Source organism: Carassius auratus, chromosome 9 (genome assembly GCF_003368295.1).
Source record: "Carassius auratus strain Wakin chromosome 9, ASM336829v1, whole genome shotgun sequence".
NCBI classification, from domain to species: Eukaryota; Metazoa; Chordata; class Actinopteri; order Cypriniformes; family Cyprinidae; genus Carassius; species Carassius auratus.
Genome location: NC_039251.1, coordinates 29,458,886 through 29,475,694, shown reverse-complemented (window position 1 = coordinate 29,475,694; position 16,809 = coordinate 29,458,886). Strand labels below are relative to the sequence as shown.

General features: G+C 38.7%; 1 protein-coding gene across 3 annotated transcripts in view; it reads left to right on the top strand.

Moving 5' to 3' along the window:
• Positions 1–16,809, top strand: part of grik2 (glutamate receptor, ionotropic, kainate 2) — a 182,297-nt gene that overhangs the window by 38,454 nt on the left and 127,034 nt on the right. For all 3 annotated transcript variants that reach the window (XM_026272436.1, XM_026272437.1, XM_026272438.1), the window contains 2 exons: positions 5,986–6,153; positions 6,671–6,928. In XM_026272436.1, coding sequence (XP_026128221.1) covers positions 5,986–6,153; positions 6,671–6,928 — 426 coding nt within the window. The remainder of the gene's footprint in view (positions 1–5,985; positions 6,154–6,670; positions 6,929–16,809) is intronic.

Sequence of the window (16,809 nt, the reverse complement as noted above, 5' to 3'; positions counted from 1 at the left end):
AAAACAATCAGTCCTAATAAGTTTGTAAGAATGTCCCAAAAAGTGCAATTCTTAAATAAAAAAACACAAGTTTTTCAAAATAGAATGACACTACTACTTTTTTATCTGATTGTATTGCAAGTCTTACTGAAAACACACTCACATGCTAACTCAATTAAAAACACCTCTTTCTGAGCAGTCTGCTGTCTTATTGTGCTGTCTGCAGATTGCCATAATTATAAGCATGGATTCTTTTTTTTTTTCTTTTTTTTTTCCGCTTGACTAGATTATCTCTCAATGTTATGTTTTTAAAGTGCTGTCAAGTTAAAAAAAAAGATATTTTAATATACAGTAAAACTTGTCCAAAGATTTAGCAGACTGTTGCATTTATTCAAGCTCCATCTGGCTTTCGTTGTCTGTAATTTTAATGAATATGTCCTGCGTGTGCACAAATGCTTTAGTGCTTCTGAAAATTATACTTTAACAATTAAAAAGCCAAACAATCAAAAACTCCTGATTTGACACTTGTTGGTGGAGTTGTAAGTGAATTGAGTTGTCAGTTATTTCAAAATCATGATGAATTAAAAAATAAAAACATTTTCACATTTGTAATGGTCAAAAATAAAACTGTTGAAGGACAAATTATTAAAATTCAGGCATTCATGATTGATCAGTGTTTTCAAGAGTTATAATTCTTCTTATTTTTTCCCCCTGAGAACTATCTTATACTATCTCAACTTTCTTATAATCTAAAATGGGCCTCTTCTAGAGTTTCAGAAGGAATCTCAGATTGCAAAAAAAAAAAAAAAAAGAGCTGCAACCAAATGTCAGAGATCTCAGTCTGGACTCAAGAAATACAAATTCTTCAGATAACAAACTACTGGAGATATCCATGTTAATTTTATACCTCTAGTCCCTTAAATTTACAGTTTCCAAAAAACATTGCTACTTTAACATTATTTCTGAAAGCTGTGAAGTGAACTCTGATAAATATCAATTTCATTTAGACTGTAGAAAATAATACATTTCTTATCCTGTAATTATCTCTAGTTCAAGTGGCATTCCTGACCATTTATGTATTTTCTGACCCTGCACTGGTGAATAATTGAATACATTTCTGTGCTGGTCCAATAGATTATTGCTGAATTGATTCTGGTCCAGCACATAGCTATGCAAAACCTGCCCGTCAACCAGTATGGTCTTTCTGGTGAAGCTGTTCAGAAACCTTATGGGGACACCAGCATATCAACATCCATAAAACAGCATATGCCCATTTTAAGAGAGCATTTCTAGTGGCTACTGTATGCAGCATGCACCTGCAGACTTTCTGCTATCAATTCTCAGCACATTTCAATAAGCTATAAAAGTAGTGTTGAACTTATGATAAAACCAACATGAATCAACATTTATGTAGATGAGATTTCACAGCACTCTTCTGTTCGCCTTTAAAATCCTCTTATGTCCTCCTAGATAAATCTCCTCCAAATTCAGCAGCTCAACATGGTTCCTTCCCACCACCACATAGGACAACAACTAGTAAACAAATCTCGTTTAAATTGAGAAACCTTTTATTTTAGTTTTTTTAGGCAATCACTTGGACAATGGACAACAGTGGCTATTTTACATGTATGCATTGGATGCATAAACGTTCTCGATCAATCAATCAATCAATCAATAATCAATCAATCAATCAAACAATCAATCAATCAGTCCTATGAATAAAGTTCTGGCAATAATAAAGCTATGAAAAATCCAGTGACATTAATAGATCTGGTCTATGACAATGTTCTCAAAATTCTCAAAAAACCCTTATTGATACATTGTTCATGGAACATTTATGTAAAAAAAGTAAAAAAAAAGTAAAAAAAAAAATAATAATAATAAATAAAATTCAACCTTCAGAGAAATAATGTTACATGATGTGAACATTAGCTATTAGTTAATAAGTTCTTTTTCTTGTATGATATTGACCAGTTTTGCAGGTAATTCCGTTGTGGTCACAGTGATTGATCAAGTCAGATGATCAATGACCGTTTAATTTCTCTCAAACAGGAAGATGACCGCTACTTTGTTCATTTCCTCTGAGCTGTTATGGTGCTCGGTTGTAAGCAAGTATTCCCTGTGGATGCAGAAATGGATGTATTGTGCTGCCATTGATTATGTAGCTGCTGTGTGATAAATATGTCACAGCGTCGGAGCGTGTTATCGAGTGCGGTGGCATGTGTGAGACTGTTGCGAGCGATCAGGTAGGCACAGGACATTGTTCACTAGACAGCTGCCCAGCGCAGGTCTGGGATAGCATTGTAAACACACAGCACTCTTGACCTGGATGCTTTGATGTGATGGAAAACATAAATTATGAGAATGTTTCACAATTGCTTTTTTTTAAATTCAACAATCTTATCAATTTACTGTGTTTGGTTATTAAGTCTATACATGCAATTAATGCAATGCTATATATAAAGGGCCTAAAACTAACTTTTTGCCACACCTGCCAATGGCCGGTGACATGATAAAATTTACCAGGCCATTTTTTTTTTTTTTTTACTGGCCATGAAACTCTTTTTGCAAAAACTGGCAGTTATTACTACCACAATGACTAAACATATTTACAATGTTTTAATGTGTCCTGCTGGTGCATTTTCCCTCAATTTTCCCTATTTATAATAGCCATTCAACATTACAGTATAATTGAAATCCATTATTTTTTACATTTAATAGGCTCTGAAATATATACAATCTTTTAATTTAAGTGATTTTAAAACAATCTTCACATAAACAATATTATATATGCATAAACTATACAGATTGATATTTATTCAAGCTATTAAAGTTTATCAGTGACTAGAACATTCCAAGGATTTCTCTTTTTCTTTTGTTCTTCCATTTACATAAATGACAGACTTCAGCAGGTTTTGCTTTAAATTCAGCGCTGTCTCTTTAAAACCTGATGCACATGACGCGGATCTGACATATATCTGATTTTCTCCAAAATCTTTACAGTTTTAATTTAAGACTTTATAACTAATTTAAGCCATGTTTACAAGGCAACTCACCAAAACTCCCTATTTAGACACAATTGTGTGTGTATGTTTTAGTCCATTGAAGCTTACTTGTGTGCTGTCTGAAGCGGCTCAGCGTCTGTGCAACAGCCGAACATGCAACCTTTCAAACTATATTTCAATGCACCGTTTAGGCGGTGTAACACCAGGTATGTACGCATTCTCAGATTATGAAAAATAAAGAAGGGTATATATATATATATATATATATATATATATATATATATATATATATATATATATATATATATATATATATATATAATACACCCTTTACAATTTTGCTATTTCAAAAATATTTCCGAATTGTTTTACTGTTTAAATGCTTCTGTATACTCTACAATAGGCTGTTTAATGACGTGTGCGAATGTAATGACATTTTAAAGCCTTAAATGTACAGTATGTGCCTATTCTGATATTAGCAAATAAACCTGGCAAATAAACTGATATTGGCAAATAAACATAAACCTAACTGATGAGAACTATCCTCTGGAGTAGAGTGTGTGGCAACTCGGCCAGTCAAGTAAAAAAGAGATGGAGGATATGAATGGTCAATATGTAAATTACATGTAATTTGAGACTGTTTGTAGCTATAATGACTGTAGAAAAATCCAGGTTCAGGAAAACATTTGTCAGGTGCTTGAGAGATCTCTTTGAGAAACTGACATTTCCCCACAGGAAATTGATTCATAATGTCATACGAGCCCCAGTTTATCACTGTCAGAGCTCGCCCTATGAGTTATGAGATTGATGATGGATATTTAACATGTATGAATGCATTTCCTGGGGGAGGTTTTGCTGTTACCTGCCCAGACGCCTTCTGTTATAATATCAGTTGATGATCTTTAGTAACCTTACATTTGTTTTCTTACCGGAAATCAATATTACAAATAAAAAAGTAAAAACAATAAAAAAATTAAAAAAAATGATTCTACATTACAGCTCAGTATTAAAACAGTGATGTATTTATATGTAATGTATTGGTAATATATAGAAATATATAGGTAGGCACATATAGGTAATGAGCCTTTTTTATTGATTATAAATACATTGTTAGTTTTTTAATATATAGTAAAATCTGCTAAAAGCTACATGCCATAAAATATAACTCATATTGATGGATGGACACCTTTTTCAGTAATTGTTTAATTATTCCATTATTTTGGAACACTATAATGATCATGGACAGATAATGCTCATCACATCATTGTCTCATCCGGCACAAGTTTTTTTTTTTTTTTTTTTTTTTTTTTGAAGTGATGTAACCATGAATAGTAATGATAGTAAAAAAAAAAAAAAAAATTGACTAAACCCTCAGACACACTTTTAAACTGGAACACACGTTACTTCAACATTACCAACTAAAAGGGATATTTTATTCATATTATACTAAATCCACATTGGAAGGTTGTTTGATTTATGTTATCTTGTATTCCTCTTCTTCTCTCTTTTGTAAAAGACTGAGAGATTTGTACGAGCATCTCAATTTACCCCTCTTCTTTTGCAGAAAACGCTTTAAGGGATTTGTTCCAACCACTCTCTATTCATTTACTCTCTTTTTCTTTTCTTCACGTGTCCTATTTTTGCATTTTTGCAAACCAGTTCATGTCAGAATTGACTTGTACTATTGTACATTAACATCAGTTTTCAGCAGTAGCCTGTGCTGTAGGTGATATTTGAAACAACACCAATTAATAGCACTTGCGCTTGTCCTGCACGTTTGACAGTAGAGAGTCATGCAAAGAGAGTGTGTGCCGGTGAAATGGTTTTATTTGTACTGTCTTGTGGATCATTTAAATGATGGAACCTCCAGCGAGTGTAAGTAAAACACAGAATCGAGCTCTAGTTTGACATATGGTGAGTCAACAGGGGCAAACTGCTGACTGACCCAAGCAAAACACTTCAATCTCTCTATGCTGTGCTTCACTGCTCCCCAGGGCTTGATTGATTGATTCGCCAGCCAATCAGAACACATCAGTCCCCAACACTAAAGGCATCCATTTATATACAGCCTGTCAAGCAGACTCACAAAGGGAAAGCTGTTGTGTAGCTTTTGCTCTAAAAACATACCTTCTGTAAGGAGCTTGGATTTATATCTATTACACGCTCGAATGGGTCAAAGCAAACAGTAATGTACTGTTGTCCTTCCAACTTCTTATACTATTCTTTGACATTCACTGCACTTAACCTACACTGGTGCCATATCACATATTCATTATTTTTTAAGCTGATATTTCTATTTTTGCAATACAGTGTTTCTACCTCAAAGTTAAATTGTGAAATTGTATTTATTGGCCTCCTACCCCGGTGGAAATGTATAAAAATGTATTATTGAATTAGCACTTGTAGTTATACATTTTTATATTTTTAAATTGCACTTTGTAAATACAACTTTATCATTACAAATGTGTAATTACAAATATATTTAAATACATGACATACAATTTCAGTAGAAATACATGACAAAAATGTACAAAATGTACATTTTACGCAACATTAAGCAGTACATTTTAACCATTTTAACCATTCAAAGACATTACTAGTAATTATGAAATTACATTAATATGTACTACTTGAGTGGGTCAAAAAAAAAAAAAAAAACTCTCTTTGTTTCAATTAATTGCATTTACCACCAATTCAAACTATAATGCATTTTCATTTAGGTTTCTACATGATATTTGTCTTGGATTATGACAGAAATTTATAATAAAGTTTACTTGAAATATAAATAAAAATGTGACTTATTCATTTAGCATCCAAGCATGCAATGAATGTATACTTCAAATATTTTCACTAATCTTCTATATATATATATATATATATATATATATATATATATATATATATATATATATATATATATATATATATATATATATATATATACTGATATGATGCTATTAATTTATTTCTCTCTTTCTCTTGTTTTCTCTCTCTCTTTTAGGAGGAATATTTGAATCCATTGAAAGTGGCCCATCTGGTGCTGAAGAACTTGCCTTTAAGTTTGCTTTAAATACAATCAACAGGAACAGAACTTTACTGCCAAACACCACACTCACATACGACATCCAAAGGATAAACATCCACGACAGCTTTGAGGCCTCCAGAAAAGGTAAAGCCATCTCCAGCGAGTCCCTACACGATCAGAGACAAATGTGCTGTGAGATATATGTAGAGGGACGCGGGCTTTAGATTGAATTCATTTAACCACAGGGGGACATCAGTGGCCGTCTGGTGCATATGCAGAGAGAATTGATTGGTTTTAGGTAATGAGTCAGAAGGGGTGATTCAGTGAACTACTGATACCCCTGAGACAGGTTCGCAGGCTGCAATCATCTGTCATTTACACGCTGGGGAAACATCTGAATTCTCTTATAATGATTATACACTCCATTAGCCGCTGCCACTGTAACTGCGCTTTTTTTTCCATGCCAGTTTATTTAAAGATTACAAAGACGCAATTAAAGCACAGTGGCTTTGCCAAAAAACAATGGGGTATAAAACTAAATGAGTTCATTGTTGCAATAAACATGACTTTGGACACTGGAATTAACCATGAATCGTGCTCTGGTGTTTCTATTATAATAAAATCACAAAATAAAAGTGCTCTTTTTGTGCTCTGTCTCCAGCTTGTGACCAGCTCTCTCTGGGTGTGGCGGCCATCTTCGGTCCCTCCCACAGTTCTTCGGCCAACGCGGTGCAGTCCATCTGTAATGCTCTGGGGGTGCCGCATATCCAGACCAAGTGGAAGCACCAGGTGTCAGACAACCGCGACTCCTTCTACGTCAGCCTTTACCCAGACTTCTCCTCGCTCAGCAGAGCCATCTTAGACTTGGTTCACTTCTTCAAGTGGAAAACGGTCACAGTGGTTTATGATGACAGCACAGGTGAGAGCCCGATGCTTTAGTGCTCGTAGTGTGTTGTGATTATTCTCCAGCCGTCCTTAGGCGGACTGACCCTTTGGCCTGGACTGTGCACCATTCCCTGGTCTCCGTCTGGCCTACAGTATGGCCAAACCCCACTGGTTGACAGCCTCTGTTAGAACAGTAGGCAGCAAGTGCTACCACAGTGAGGGGTGCATATGCCATATGCCAGAGGTCGCCTCGGGAGCAAACTTGCCAACTAGAGGGTTTGCTGCCAGATTTCCCAAAGCATTCACTCAGCCTTATTCACAATTCTGCACAGCAACAACACACTATTCTTCTGTGACACTGTGTTCACACAAACATGGCCCAAATAAAGACCAAGGCACACTGCTTAGATTTACTGAAGACCTTTAATATTACTACGGCTTACACTGTAGATTTAGTTTCCACTATGATCAGTATAATTTAAAAGTGTTTGTTCCAAATTATTGTCTTTTTGAGAGTCGCTGAATCATTCACTCAACCGATTGGTTAAAAAAAGTATCAAATCATTCTGGAACAAATCAAACTACACTGGTTAAAAAATTATTAAAGCCCATTTCCACAATTTATAATAATAATGACCTTAAAAGTCATAATTATGATGTTAAAAGTCATAATTATGAGATATGAAAGTTTGAGATGCTAAAGTAATAATAAAGTAATAAAATACATATGAAAGGCTATAAAAACATAAAAGTGCTAAATAATGTATTTTTTAAGCAATTTCAAGCCATAACTATATATATTTCATAATTTTAACATAGTATATAATAGTTTTACACAATACATTTACTTAAGCATGTTTATTTTTATGTATTATTATTTATTTTTTATAAGGTGGCAGGAATAGGTTTCCATAAAAATCAATAACATTAATTTTATTCCTTGAATGTTATTCCATTTATATGTAAATATCTATTTACTCATTAAAAAATGTATCATAGACCACTAGCAACTGTGAAGCTGCTAAATTATATTCATTTTGACTTTAAACATGTGGATCTACAGCTAGAAATAAGATAGAGAGTATGATGGACAGGATAATAGTTAAATGCTCACAAACTGATTCCACAAGAGGTGGCTGTTCTGAGGTCTGCCTCTGCAGAATCACAACTGGAGTCTTTCTTTCCACGCTGTACAACAACTTCATGAACGAATGCAAACAAGCAAATCAATAGCCGTAATGGCATTCCCTAATGGCTTAGCTCTGAAATGGCAGAAGTGGACTGGCAGCCTGCAACACAAAGCTCTGTCAACACTGCTCAGCTGTTCAATTCAATATAGTCTTAGAAATGAATGGCAGTGCACACAGCATTTTTTCACATGCCATACAATCTTAAAAAAAAAAGGTTCCATGGGTGTTTTTGCTACGATGCCTTAAAATAATATTTTTAGGGTCCACAAATAAACCTTTAGTGATTTTTAGTTCAAAGTACATTCATTATAATAAAGAACCCTTTCCCCCTTTTTTTTACTGTCCAGTGTATCCATGAATGATAAAGTTCTTAAGGGAAATATATATGCCTGTAAAGAATCTTTAGACACAACCCAGACAGTGTTTGACAAAGGAATTTAAAAGGTTTAAGGTTTAAGGTAGCTCATATATACAGTAAAAATGTCACTGCGGCACTGAGTAAAATTAGCTCTATTAGCGGGATGTGTCAGATATAAAAGAGCTCTGATCATTTATACTTAAATATGTGAGTTGTCAAAGCATGTGTCCGCACTGCAGAAAACAAATGCTGCCAAATTATTAAATGTTTCAAAGGAATCACATTAATAGGTTATGCATATACCGTTCATGGACATACCACATCAGAAGAGAGGAACAGTGCTCACACATAGACATGCAATGAAAAGATTTTTTTTTTAAAGTTATTTAATGCCCCAAAAGAAAAGACGTAAAGGAATATTCCTACCTGCCTGTGTTGACATTGTATTGGCATACCTCTGTGCTGAAATACCATCAGCATGTTCTATGCAGCCATTCTGTAAACATTGAAATACTCACTGTTTTAAAAGTATAGCTACAAGACATAATCAATGTTCACCATACCATCATTTTAACTCCACAGCTCGGATAATACAGTAGACATAATAGTAAAGTCAAAGACTGCTTTATTGTCAATTCTTATATATATATATATATTTTTTTTTTTTTTTTTTTTTTTTTTAGTTAGCATGAGTTGCTTTTGTAGGACTTGAAATATGGCCCATGAGTCATATGAAATACTTTTATGACTTTCTAGAATTTGTATCCTTTTTTTGTATAATAAGCTGCCTTCTAGAAAAAGAGAACTTTGGGCCACTATCACATTGGCTATTGGCTATTCAATTCATCAGCACAAGAAAGAAAATTACGTTCAAACCAATCAAACCATTTCATCCATTTCAATTCATTCTGCCTGAGTGCACCAATCCAGTGGTGATTTTCACAGCCCATCATGTGCTCGAACAGTGGCATCAAGATTGTTTAGACAGCTGCAGTGCCATGTTTCCAAACAGGCATCATTTTTTATGGCTTTGCTGTAATGTCCTAATAATTGCTTTGATAACTGTTGCTTTGAAACTGCCATTTTATTGCTACGAAATAATTCATAGTCCTAGTATCATTTTAATGCAACCATTGTAATCTGAGTCTCTTCACTGCTTATGTGCTAAATTTAAACTAATAATTCGCTTTTAAACGAGTGGATGATTATGCCTTGGGTAAAATGATAGCCTAAAGATAATTTCATTCAAGCCAAATCCTTCAAAGATTTTATTTATTTTTTTGAAAATGCTGCTAAAAACTGACTGTTAACTGACTGTTAAAAAACCAGCATCTGATGTGAAATCAGTTGAACAAAATGCGTAAGAATAAATCGGATATCCACTTGGATATTCATATGAGGTTTCGTTGCAACATCACAGCCAATCAGATCTTAACTAAACAGAAGGGGCTTTTATCCTCAAATGATGATGTTCTCAAATATCCTCAGCATCTCAGAATGTCTCTGATATTAATGAGAAAACGGGGTGTATATGTTTCTTCAAAGTGTAAAACCTTTGTATTTTGTCGTGCCTGTGACCTGATTTTAATCTTGATCAATTTGTTCTACACATTTAGTCACGCATAAATATAGTCAAGGCTACATTAACCTTGACCTTCCTGTCTGGAGCGTTCAGAGCTTCGAGTCAGAAGTCAGCGTTCACGTTCCTCTTCAATTAACGCCAAAGGGAAGCAGCATTCATCTCACATCACTAACTCACAGCAGCACTCTTCTGGAGAAGGACCAGACAACCACAGAGGATTACAAGTCAGATAGGCCATTTTTATTTGTATTATTTTGGCAGGGAGCACTTGAACGATGCAACTTCTCCATGGATATTTATCATGGGCTCTAATGTTGCGTGAACAGGGGCTTCCAGGCGCGTTTAATAAATGTTTGAGTTGATGAAATATATATGCTTTGTTAAATATAAATCAACAAATGGTTGGAAGGTATTAGACACAATCAATGAATATCACCACATGCAGTTTTTCACTTAAACAAAGGAGTAGAAGAGCAAACCTGCCTCCAATAGTGATCTGCGGGAAGTCATATTAGCTATCACAAACATCTGATCAGTGCATATGAATTAAATAAGCTATGCTGCTACAGTGTGTGCATTTTAAAGATTGTTTATTTCAAGTCATTATTGTATATAGTATTAAGTTTTATAATCCATTAGTATTGACTTGTGGGCTAATGCCCTTTTGGTTCTTGCATTTTCACATCAGCATAACAGTGATGAAAAAGGATGCCATTGCTGAAAACCAGTTTCAGTATGTGGATCTGTTTTAGAAGTTATAGGGTTAGTTCGCCCAATTTGCAAAATTATGTCATTAATAACTTACACTCATGTTGTTCCAAACCCGTAAGACCTCTATAAAATATAAGAGATATTTTAGATTTAGTCCGAGAGCTCTTAGTACCTCCATTGAAGTTGTGTGTATGGTATACTGTCCATGTCCAGCAAGGTAAGAAAAACATCTTCAAAGTAGTCCATGGGAAATCAGAGTGTCAGTTAGAATTTTTTGAAGCATTGAAAATACATTTTGGTGCAAAAATAGCAAAAACTACGCCTTTATTCATCGTAGTTATACTTTGATGATGTTTTTCTTACCTTTCTGTACATGGAAAGTATACCATACACACAGTTTCAATGGAGGGACTGAGAGCTCTCGGACTAAATCTAAAATATCTTAAACTGTGTTCTGAAGATAAATCAAGGTCTTACTGGTTTGGAATGACATGAGGGTGAGTTATTAATTACATAATTTTGATTTTTGGGTGAACTATCCCTTTAAGGTTCATCATTTTATTAACTGAGAAAGAACAATATTTGACCGGTACTTCAAGTACAGGGCTATACAGAAGCTGCAACCCTGCTTTAAAAAAAAAACAAAGAAAAACAAACAACAAAACATCACAGTAGGCAGAAGGTTTGGCCAAAATGCTTAGGCTGGTCAGGTTTTTGGGGCTTGTCTGCTGGTCAGGCTGGGAGATCAGATGGCTAACCAGCCAAATCAGCGAAACCGCTAGCTGTCACACACAGAAGACAATTAATGGAAACAGAGGTTGAGATAAAGCCTGAACAGTTTATTGAAAGGATGATAGTGTTTGGTAGATGAGGGATGAATGGCAGTCCTGGATTAAGGTGGATAAAGGGAGTTGGTTTTCCAAAGTATCCACTTGACAACGACAAGAGAATCTTCCAAGAGACAAGATAGTTTAGTCCACACTTGTACTCAAGGTTGCATAGACAAGAACGGACAATATCTTGGTGCTTGTGGCTGGTTTATGTAGTGAGTGCGTGATGAGGGGTGACAGTTGCTGCAAATCAGAAGTCAGCTGATTGTGATCGGAGATAACTGGTTGTGAGTATAGTAGGACCTGGAAAATCCATAACTGTACCCACATTTTCCAGAGGGCAGATGTTTTTGTCATCGCACACTCCTTACATCCCCTCACGAACCTCCTGATTTCCTCTGCCATGTGGGGCCACCAGAAGCGATGTTTTAGTAGCGAGAGGGTTTGATGGATGCCGGAATGACCAGTGCCTGGAGCCATGAGCTTTGGTTATTGGCAGTGTCTGATGTTACAAGGGTACATACTTGTGACAAACTGGACAACCTGGTGTAGCATTTGGCGAGTCAGGGATGGTGTCTTCCTCACTATACTGTATGGGACAGACAAAGACCCTTTCGGGCAGGATGTTTTTGGGAGGTGAGGTGTCATCCTCTGAGGAAAACAGTCTAGACAGGGCATTTGCCTTACAGTTCTTATTACCCGGGTGATACGAGATGGTAAAATTAAAATGAGTGGGAAAGAGGGCCCACCTGGCTTGTCGAGGGTTTAGTCTCTTTGCCTCGCATAGATACTGCAGGTTCTTATGATCCGTCAGTCGTAAGTGACGCGCACCCTCAAGCCAGTGTTGCCACTCCTCGAGAGACAGTTTATTCGCTAACAGCTCCTGATTTCCAATGTCGTAATTCTTATCCACCAGTTTAAACTTGTAGGAGTAGTAAGCACGAGGATGAAGACGAGATGGTTTCCCATGTTGTTCCCAAGGACAGATCTGACACCTGTAGATGAGGCATCGACTTCAACAGTGAAAGACTTATTAGAATCAGGATGAATTAGAACGGGTGCCTTGCAGTAAGCTTTCTTCAGGGTTTTAAACTCTGTATCCGCTTCTTCAGTCCAGTTCAGATGTTTGGGCTTACCTTTTAACGCAGACGTCAATGGGGCGACGATGACACTGAAGTTCTTGATGAATCTACGGTAAAAGTTGGCAAACCCTAGGAATTTTTGAAGGTCTTTCACTGTGGTGGTTTTTTGGCCAGTGCTTCATGGCGTCAACCTTCCCCTCGTCCATCCTCACCCATCGGTTGGAACCATTGTAGCCAGGGAATTTGATCATGGGCTTATGGAACTCACATTTTTCAGCTTTGATGAAGAAGGTATGTCGACATAGCCGCTCCAAGACTTCTTTCACACTCTGGGTATGAGTAACAGGGTCACTGGAATAAATGAGAATATTGACCATGTAGACAAATCGATTTAGCAGATCTCGAAATATGGTGTGCATGAAGTCTTGAAACACGGACGGTGTGTTGATGATGCCATACGGCATCACCAAATACTCCCAGTGGCCAGTAGGGGTCACAAAAGCCGTCTTCCACTCGACACCATCACATATTCTGATCAGATCGTAGGCGCTGGGTAAATCTAGCTTTGTAAAGTTGTTAGCACCACGGAGCTGTTCTAGAGCCGCTGGGACAAGCGGAAGAGGATAGCGAAACTTCAATGCAGTCTATGCAGGGTCGAAGTCCTCCACCTCTCTTAACCACAAAGAAGAATGGTGAAGCAGCAGGGGTAGTCGATGGTCGTATGTACTTGTACGTATTGCATCTTACTCTGGGATTGTGAGTGGGTAGATCTTTCCTTTAGACACTGGTTCACCCGGAAGGAGGTCAATCGCACAGTCCCATGGCTTATGAGGTGGTAGTTTGGAAGCTCTCTTGGGACAGAAGACATCTTTGTATTCGGCATATTCTGGAGGAAAAGATACAGAAACGATATCCTTAGGACTTTCTATTGAGGTACTGCATACCTTCAGTTTCGGAGGAGGACGATGAGGTTTCAGCATTTCAGGGAAACAATGGTGGAAACATTTATTACTCCAATGTTTCACTTCTCCAGTGTCTGTGGAATTCAGTGGAATTCTCCAGGACCAGAAGCTTCATCCTCTCCTGATGTAGAATACCCATTGTCAGAGTTATTTCACTGGTGCAATGGATCGAAGAGTGATTGAGGGGTTTCCCTATCACTGATTGTACACTTAGTCTCTGTGAGATGCGCTGTTGATGTTAAGCTGCCGGCAGAGCTGGGCTGAGATGAAGTTCCCGGCTGACCCAGAGTCGAGAAGGGCAAACACTGTAACAGAGAAATTATGGGATGATGACTTAACTTGGTAGTTAGAGGAGTGTATATATATTTCTTCAGCTGAACTGAACTCACCAAGGCTCTCGGTGGATGGATGGGGCACTCTCCGATACCATGCCCTTTGTTGGCGCAATACAAACAGAGACCCTGGGTCAGTCGCCGGCAGAGCTGGGCTGAGATGAAGTTCCCGGCTGACCCAGAGTCGAGAAGGGCAAACACTATAACAGAGAAATTATGGGATGATGACTTAACTTGGTAGTTAGAGGAGTGTATATATATTTCTTCAGCTGAACTGAACTCACCAAGGCTCTCGGTGGATGGATGGGGCACTCTCCGATACCATGCCCTTTGTTGGCGCAATACAAACAGAGACCCTGGGTCAGTCGCCGATGACGCTCTGACAGTGAGATCCGCGTAGACTCAAGCTGCATGGGTTCTGGTCTTGGAGAGTTCGGTGCTGGTGAGCAGTAGAGTGTAGCGGCAGTATTTTTGCATGCTAACATCCCATTCTCAGTGTGAATAGCTCTCTGGATGAAATTTTAGAGCCCAGTCGAGTCATCAAAGGCTGCAAGTTGAAGACAAAGCTCGGGTTGAAGACCATTGCGATATGTTGTCATTAGGACCCGTTCGTCCCAGCCATTAGCGGCTGCTAGCATGCGGAAATGGAGAGAGTGATCCGCAGCAGAAAATGTTCCCTGTTTGATGTTATAGAGATCGTCACAAACTGAATGAACACCTTTGAGAATGCCAAAAACTTCTTGGAAGAACTCAATGAACCCTTGATGAATGAAGAAACTGAAAAATTTTGATGCCAGATAGAAACGGCCCAGCGGAGCGCCTTCCTGGTAAGCAATGAGATGATGAAAGCGATTTTGCTTCAGTCTGTGGGATAACGAGATGGTTGCATTTAAAAAAATCAATTCACACTGAAGCATAAAACCGTTACGCTCAGCCACTTCTCCAGCAAATGGAGTTGGGTTGGCCATTGGGACTGTGGTTATGGTAGCCAAACTGGTAGCGTTGAAGGTGGAGTGTGGTGTCTGTATCAGCTCTTGGCACAGCATGTCCACCAGGCTCTGGATTGTATCCAAATCTGGTTGAGACATGAATAGTTTGTTCGTCCGGTGTTCTGTCCTACACAGAAGACAACAGAGACAGAGGTTGAGTTAAAACCTGAACAGTTTATCGAAAGGATGATAGTGTTTGGTAGATGAGGGATGAAGGGCAGTCCAGGATTAAGCCATGGGCACACAGACACACACCAAAGCCACCAGGTGCAGAAAGGGAGTTGGTTTTCCAAAGTATCCACTTGAATCCACCAAGAGGCAAGATAGAGTCAGGTTTAGTCCACACATATACACAAGGTTGCATAGACGAGACCGGACAGTGTCTTGGTGCTTGTGGCTGGTTTATGTAGTGAGTTTGTGATGAGGGGTGACAGGTGCTGCAAATCAAAAGTCAGTTGACTGTGATCGGGGATTATTGGTTGTGAGTGGAAGAGGACCTGGAAAATCCTCTGTGACAATTCGTGTACCCAGAAATACACAGGGAGAGCGAGATCAAATTGCTGGTTTTTAACATGATAATCCAAATAGTAGTTGAATACAGCAAATGACAAAAACCAAAAATGACAGTCCAAACAAAACAAACAAAATGAAAGGGACAGGAAAAGGGAACTCGGAATGCGAGAAGATTGGAAGGACGAGCAGACAGATAGAGTCTCAGGAGACGAGAAAGCTAGACACACGAAAGGTAAGGACTCCATACAAACAACAAGGAAAGACTAATATTTATAAGGAGGCTAATGACAATAGATTGCCTGCACCTGGTGCAATTAACTGGAGTGCAATTACTGTGAAGACAGGACAAGACTAGAGGAATTCTAGTGCGTATGGTGAAGTGCCTAAAGGGAAGTGAGCCCAGTAGTGGACACCCAGGTAAACAGAGACTAGACAGCGTGACATTACCCCCTCTTCCATGAAGCAGCTGCCAGATGCTCCACCCAAACCCAAGGGAAAACCAAACAGACAAAGAGACCAGGAGGGAGGTGGAGCGGCGGAGGACGGAGGTCCAGGTAAAATGGGGAAAACATGGACAAGAGGACCAGGTAGAATGGGGAAACAGAGACAAGATGGCCAGGTAGAATGGGAAAACAGAGACAAGAGAAGTGCAACACAAAACAAGGAGTCAACCAGGGCGGAGCAGAAGACCACCACTACCGTGTGGTCACGGTGGAAGCCCCCCATGGCTGAACACAAGATCACCACAACCGTGTGGTGAGGGCAGAAGTCCCCCAGGGCAGAGCAGAAGACCACCACCCTCGTATGGTCGGGACTGATGCCCCCCAGGGCGGAATAGAAGACCACCACAACCGTGTGGTCAGGGCGGAAACCCCCCAGGCGGAGCAGAAGACCACCACAACCGTGTGGTCACGGCGGAAACCCCCCCCAGGGTGGAGCAGAAGACCACCACGTCCGAGTGGTCGAACCAGACGCCCCCCAGGGTGGAGCAGAAGACCACCACATCCTTGTGGTTGAGGCAGAAGGCCCCCAGGGCAGAGCAGAAGGCCACCACATCCGTGCGGCCGGACCAACGGGAGGACAAGTCTGGTTGGGTAAGTCAGAAACATAGAACATGGACATGTTAGGGGTAGCCTCCGTGGCCACAACAGGAACAGTCGGGTGCTCTGAGAGTTCGACTGAGACATGATGAGTCTCTGGAAGTTCCAGAGGTAATGGTTGTGGATGAATGACATTGGCTTCCCTGAGATGGTTTCTGACAGTTTGTGCATAAATTCTTTGGTTATGTAAACCGATTGTTGCAGCAGATGATCTTGGAGGTGAAGCTGCTGAGCTGGTGTGGTTACATGTGGGCTGCGGTTGTGAG